The sequence below is a fragment of the Teleopsis dalmanni genome, chromosome 2, assembly GCF_002237135.1.
Source record: "Teleopsis dalmanni isolate 2A chromosome 2, ASM223713v2, whole genome shotgun sequence".
Lineage (NCBI taxonomy): Eukaryota > Metazoa > Arthropoda > Insecta > Diptera > Diopsidae > Teleopsis > Teleopsis dalmanni.
Genome location: NC_051847.1, coordinates 147,935,810 through 147,942,836, shown reverse-complemented (window position 1 = coordinate 147,942,836; position 7,027 = coordinate 147,935,810). Strand labels below are relative to the sequence as shown.

At 29.4% G+C, this 7,027-nt stretch overlaps 2 protein-coding genes across 6 annotated transcripts; one reads left to right on the top strand and one right to left on the bottom strand.

Moving 5' to 3' along the window:
• Nucleotides 1–282: 282 nt before the first annotated feature.
• On the top strand, nt 283–6,483 carry LOC119679121. Of its 5 annotated transcripts, none has more exons than XM_038091307.1 (5): nt 283–677; nt 2,351–4,336; nt 4,394–4,505; nt 4,567–4,727; nt 6,289–6,483. In XM_038091307.1, the coding sequence occupies exons 1-4, from the start codon at nt 426–428 to the stop codon at nt 4,719–4,721; spliced, it is 2,505 nt and encodes an 834-aa protein (XP_037947235.1). In that variant the 5' UTR covers nt 283–425; the 3' UTR covers nt 4,722–4,727; nt 6,289–6,483. The 5 variants fall into 5 exon arrangements, with proteins under 5 accessions (XP_037947235.1, XP_037947231.1, XP_037947234.1 ...); XM_038091303.1 differs by having other exon boundaries at nt 4,567–4,743; XM_038091306.1 differs by lacking the exon at nt 6,289–6,483 and adding an exon at nt 5,568–5,642.
• LOC119679122 (single-stranded DNA-binding protein, mitochondrial) lies at nt 4,878–5,900 on the bottom strand. Its single transcript, XM_038091308.1, has 4 exons — nt 5,697–5,900; nt 5,550–5,634; nt 5,347–5,455; nt 4,878–5,278 (listed from the first exon to the last, which is right to left on the bottom strand). Exons 1-4 carry the CDS (start codon nt 5,721–5,723, stop codon nt 5,062–5,064), a joined length of 438 nt encoding a protein of 145 aa, XP_037947236.1. The 5' UTR covers nt 5,724–5,900; the 3' UTR covers nt 4,878–5,061.
• Nucleotides 6,484–7,027: the final 544 nt, after the last annotated feature.

Sequence of the window (7,027 nt, the reverse complement as noted above, 5' to 3'; positions counted from 1 at the left end):
AATATTGAAACTGATATAAACATTAACATGCATTAAATTAATATAAATACTATTTAAATAGCTACGGCTAAAAGTAAAACATGCCCACAAAATTCGTAAATAATAATAGTATAATAATGTTAGAACAAATGTAATATATATACAATAAAAATAGTTTACATTGAACTTCTATATAAACTTCTATAAAAAAAAACCTATTTACATTGAAATTAATTTACATATTTTTATTTGAAATTTGACATTGTGAATATTTACTATCTTTTAAAATTTTAAAAACAATAGATATATTGTAAAAAATGGATTAAACTAAATTTTTAGTAAACTTCAAAATTTTCGTTACGTTTTTTTGCGAAATTTGACAAAATTCTAAGTTTTTTTGAAATAAAAATAAAATAAAGCCTGAGAAAATATACCTCTTCTCAAAGATGAGCTTTTTAAGACCTATGTATTTTGGAGATCAGGGATTGCCAACTGTGTCAGAAGTCTTAAATAGAGCCGATTATCACTTATCAGAAGACTTAGAAACTTCTTGCTCAAAGCGTACGTGCTCCATAACAGATGAGGAATTGGATAAGATCATCAAGGAAACGCAAAAAGCACAATGGGCACAAAAAGCAAAAGAACAACCGTTAGACTTCAATACAAAATCCAAGAAAGTATCGAATCAACATGATCATGTATGTATATATTTTCATACAAACCAATAGATAATGTCCTTACAAAATATTAAATAAGTTCCTTATTTTATAATAACGCCTATTATTATAAAGTGAAACTGATTTGAAAAGCATTAGGGACTTTCATAACTAGCATTCTTGACGCCTTCTTGATGATCTTGGTGACCATGTGTTCTAATAATAGAAAGTTTTTTTTTATTAGTTATTATTAATGTGGTATTTTCTGAATGTGTCCAATCAATTGTAGATATTTATTAAGGTTTGAATATGTTTATAAATACTTTCAATATCTACACACATAAATATTTATAGATACACCAATTATTTTTTTGCTTAATATAATCACAAAAAAATATTCTCTATATGTTGGAAGTAAGAATCAAATATTCTTCATCTTGATTTTATTAATAATGGGCAACAAAAAGTCTGTTACTGTTTAAGAAGTTCTGAAAGTTCTGCTATATTTACTATTTGTAAACTTTTCGCAGTAATCTTATTAAAATCAAAATATATTCACATCTGCTTATTGTAGCTTATTTTATATTATTATAACATCTAATTCAAGTAAAAAATTAAATAAATTTAATTTAGCATCATTTGACCAAGACAACTTATAAAAACTGTTAGATTAGTTTACAACAATTACACTGCGTATATATCTTATTATAGTTCTTAGCTATTATACCACAGTGTGAGTCAGAACTTTCTTCTGGATACAAGGTAAATTGTATTGACATCGTCGGTTAAAATGTATATTAATTTTAAGTTCACATTTAAGTCCAGTCATTGATTTCGCGGTCTTCCCCTTGTACTAGAGTTATTTGGCTTTCCTTTATGGTTCCGAATGTACTATAACACGACTTTTCGAAAACCTTAGGAATTTTGTAAAAATACTTTATTTTGATACTTTACTTTTGATCAAAAACGAACTTTTATGTGTGGAAGGAGCATAAATTCATTAAGGATGGCAAACGCATTTTAAACCGATTAAAACATAGATGAGATCAAAGTAATGTTTGTCAAGACCCGTAGATCTTAAACACTACTTATGGATCTCTTCAAAGTATTTTAATTTAAGATGTGGGTCTCAAATCAATCGCTGCAAAAGTGGTGCCAAAAGACCTTGACTTCATAAAAAAAATAGAAAACGTTAACATTGCTAAAGACATTATTTCGGGGCTGAATTCAATCCGACATTTATCAAACTATTGAAAACGAGATATGGGTTTATGAGTACAACACACATAAAGCAAATGAATGGATAAATTTTATCGTATCAGCAAATGCATCACTTTCTTTTGTTGTATCGGTTGTTCTTTTTATTTCTGATGCTGATTAGATTTCATGTTTCTCCGTTTGAATATCCGACTGCTTTTCAAATCTGGATTATAGAACCGTACGCTTGAATGTAGTGGGCGGTGAGTATTTACTGTTTGTCGATAGGAACTATTTTCTTAAGAGAAATTATTTTTAAATAAAAAGGGTTTTGACAACTTATTTGGAGAATTGTCTAATACCCATCACCAGTTTAATGTTTTGGAAATATATACTTAAGTATTCGTAAAGAATTTTGTAAGGCTGCAAATACCAAGGGTTGTACCCTGTATCCTGTACTTGTACCCTTTCATATCTATTATTACTGATATTCTATATTTTGACATATATTTACACAGCTGAAGAACATGTCCAACACTGTGAAGAAGCTGAATACAAAGATACAGAATGATAATAATCTCTGTTCCAAAGGAATGTTAAAGCATTTAAATCAAAGTATTAAATCTATAGATTACAAGAGTAAGCCGTTTCCAGACGTTGGCGAGCTCCCAAGTAATGTATATGGTTTTTTCAATAATCAATATAAACCGGAATTAAATTGGGATAAGCCAGAGTTAACAACAGTTGATGATAATGTAATCTTAATCTCAGGAAAACAGAGTAATTGTAGGAAAGGAACACCGAAAAGATTATCAAAGAATCGATCAAAAGAAGAACCATGTACTGTTTTATTTATGAGCCCCAGAAACCCAGGTGGAGCCACACAACCAACAATAGAAGAAGAATCTATGAAGAATATTTGTAATCAAAATTGCTTCATACCGCCAAGTACAAATCTGCACAAAAGTGATAAGGTACCAATAAGAGTAAACGTATATGAAGAACCTTTTGGTGGGAAGCGTTCAAAACTGACAAATATCACTGAAATTAACTGTGATGATGTCAAGGTACATCTTCTTAATGAAGCATATGAAAAATTAGATAGAAACTACAATTTAAACTTTGGCAAATTAGGAGCAATAAACGATGATAATTTCTGTAATACATTAGGCACAAGAAACAATAGCATCAACTATGGACAATCGGAAGAAAATATCAAAAGTAACAAAATAGAAGAAAAACATCTCAACAATGCGCAAGAAGAGGAGTTCAATGATGGTGCATGTAGCAACTTCAGTATGGATAGCTTGAAAAACGATAGTCTTAGTAATATTAAAGTTAAACTTCTAGACGACCACTGTTACAAGTCAACCAGTCCCAAAGTTTTTAAAAGCAATGTTTGTAAATCTGGTCAAAAACCACGTCTTAATGAGTGTGAAGTTAAACATCTAGACGATCATTGTTACAAGTCACCTAGTCCCAAAGTTTTTAAAAGCAATGTTTGTAAATCTGGTCAAAAACCACGTCTTAGTGAGTTTGAAGTTAAACTTCTAGACAATCATTGTTACAAGTCACCTAGTGCAAAAACTTTTAAAAGCAATGTTTGTAAACCTGGTAAGAAACAACGTTGTTGTAAGCAACCATGTTGTTGTAAAAAACAGTTAGGTAATCAGCAGGAAATGTGTAGCTATACAAGGAAAGATAATCGAACAGATCCCTTGCTAATTGATATGTTTGACGAAGATTACGTTAACTTTACAGGTGTTAAAAGATCTAGTAAAGTATGTTTGATTGATGATAATAACGATAAATTCAACAGAAGTAGTTATGATATGGACCATAATTACATTATGTCCATGTTGAACAACAAAGAATCAGACACTCGCATAACAAATTCCATAAGCTCTGAGGAGGAAGTATGTGAACCTAAATGCAGAAAAACAGCTGATGGCATCAAACAGAATTACATAAATGACAATAATTATAGTATACAGAATAAATACAATCTGCAAGCAATGTGTAGCAAAGAAAGCTGGTGTAGACTGCAATCAGGCTGTGAAGAAACTGAAACAAAACCAATTCAAGCAAATGCTACAAGACCAAAGCCACCCTTTAAATGGGAGTTTGATCCCAATGCTAATAATTATCACGGTGAAGATCGTAATAATTTGAAGGGTAAACAGGGTATAGCAAGGAAAATCAGTTTGCAAACCATTAGCAGCGATAGTACACTAGATAACCACAAACGACAAGAAAATATGCGGCTCAACCGCAAAGATTTTAATCAATTGAAAGCTGAACAGAATGAAGCCATGAAGAACAATTTGCTAAACATGATTAACAGTAGTTCACTTCATAATCAAGAATTGCAAAAAAATATGCAATTAGCTTGTCGTGGTTCCGGTGGAGCTGACAATCTAAGCAAAGATCAAGAAGTTTATTTAAAAAATTTAATCGGAAAAATCGACGAATCTGAGAAAAATTTGGTTTCACAATACGAGTTGGTAATTATATTAAATAGAATATATGTGTATACATAATTAAATGCTTCCTTATCATAGGTCTGTGACGATTTAAAATCGCGTAAACAATACTTACGCGAATCTGATCGAACACTCAATTATTTATTGGATCAAGTTGTCACACTCGATGATGGACTACTTAGAACAATGGGTAAATATTTAACATAATTATCTTAAATTTTAATTTCATTAAGTGTTATTTTTGATTTCAGATAAAATTGCTTTCTTTTACGAACAAAAACCGAAACATGTTGCTACTACATTACGTAGAGTTCAGAAATACAGAGATGAGCATACTAGTCGAAGCCAAGAAAGCTTATCTAGTTCACAACAAACAGAGGAGCTCACACTCTTAGCAGACGTTTAAATTTACGTGTGTTCTTTATTGGGTATTACATTTCTTAAGCAAATTTTTTAACGTTTATTAAATTTAATTTTTTTATCATAAGCAAAAATTATTAAAATGTGCAACAGCACGTTTGAGATGATTTTGGTTAAACGTTGGTCTGTTGTACATTTTTTACACTTGACTTTCTTTTTACAATATTAACTAGTATTTAAACTTAATAATCATTAACATAATCTATTAATCGTAAAATGTATATGGAAAAAAAAAAACTTACAATGATGTTAGATAACTTATGAAATAGCGGAAATTTTGATTGGTAATAATAGAAAGAAAGATTGTGAATAAACAGAAGAATTGCTTAAGACTCGCGGAAGAAGATTATGTCATCAGCTATGATGCTGGTACTTGTCTTTTGATTTCCTTGTTGATCGGTTATTTCACCATATGTAATTTTGCCCTGCACCATTGTGCGTTGTCCCTTCTTCAGATACTCCATCACAGTATCCCGTAAGTTGGGCTTAAATATTACAATGCGATGCCAATCAGTGCGTTGCGCCCAATCACCATTTTCATACCTAAAAAGTATGTAAAATTAATGCATTATTTTATTTTTTTATATATGTATATGTATTTTGTAACTAACTTATAATTTGTATGTGTCGCTAATGAGAATGTAACGACGGGATGCTCCTGTGAACCACGCAATTGTGGATCTGCACCTACTCGTCCCAACACAGTTACTGTATTAATAGCTATAAACAAATTTAATTATTTTATAAATTATCTGCTACACCTGCTTCTATATATTTAATAATTTATTTATTTAAATTGAATTGTATTACATACTTTTTTCAATTCTCGTAGGTGCTGCTTCGGCAGCGCAGCGCAACAGTTGTGTAAATTGCGTCTTTGCGGATAACAGCGGCGTCAACTGCAATAGTAAACAATTTTTATGAAATTTCTATTATAATATCTAACAATACGTTTACTTACAACACGTTTACTTTGCTGTAACAACATTTTATATTATTATAATAAATTTAAACACTCGATTTAATTTAAATATCCCAAGATCACAAATATTACTACAAAGCCGGCAAAGGTACGCGTGCAAACCATACGTTACAGCGGAACATATGTTCTAACGAAACTCAGAACATTGAATAATAGATGGCGCTTTTAACTTTTAGAAACTTTCAATTTGACATTATTAAATCGAAAATTACAAATTAAAACGTTAACAATTTACATCAGAAAAAAAATTAACAAATAAATTTTATTTGAGAAATAGGTGTTCATGATGCCTATACAAAAAATATTTGTGTTAATACATTATAATATTTGATGCTTGTGCAAACCAAAAACAGTTATATAATTTTACGCTAGATGGCATGGTGGACAGTTGTGGTCATATTGTATTCAATTTTGCACATTCTAATAATAATAAATTTATTAAGAAAATATAAGCAAAAAAATTCAGTAACAATGAAACACAAATGTATAAACATATATATTTTGACATAACACTATAATAAAACTATGTATGAAACCATGAACTTAAATAAAACAAAAATCTTATTTACAGCATGAAACTTTAGTGAAACCGACAAATACATCAAATACGAAATTGTCCAGATTACATCGGATCTCATCAAATGAAAAGAAGTTTGCAACAGAAACAGAAACTTTTGTACAGAGCATATTAGTATCATTAACACTTAATACATTTAAATGAGAAGCATTCTCCAGTAAGAACACAATATATTTATAGTTAAATAATATTCCATTTGAAATATTAAATTTTATAAATTTAATATCAATTAAACTTTAATAAAATTAAAGTTTGTTCATAGTTAATGCACCTTTTTTTTTGAAATTTTAAATAAATTTAAAAAGTGTATTATTTAACATTAGGTGGCAGTGCTACTAGTAATGAAAAATTACATTTGGCATAAATTTGAAATAGATGTTTAATATTGTTAAACTGCATTTTCATAAACCAATTTTGAACATAAAAAACCTGTTTAAGATATTTCAAAACTAATGAAATGTTTTCGTAATGATCATTTTTAAATTTAAGAAAAAACATATATATAGTTAAACACTTTATGTTATTAGAGCAAACATTCCCAAGCGGGTAATAGTAAAAGCTCAACAAAAGGTAAATCAATTGTCTTGGCACTTCATATTCATATATTATTTATTTTTCTATAAATATAGTAAAATACATCAGTTGCTAAATATTTGAACTATTTTTATAAGGTATTATCAGTTATTGCGTTAATATGCAGATATGCGCCTAAGAATTATTTAAATGCATTTAC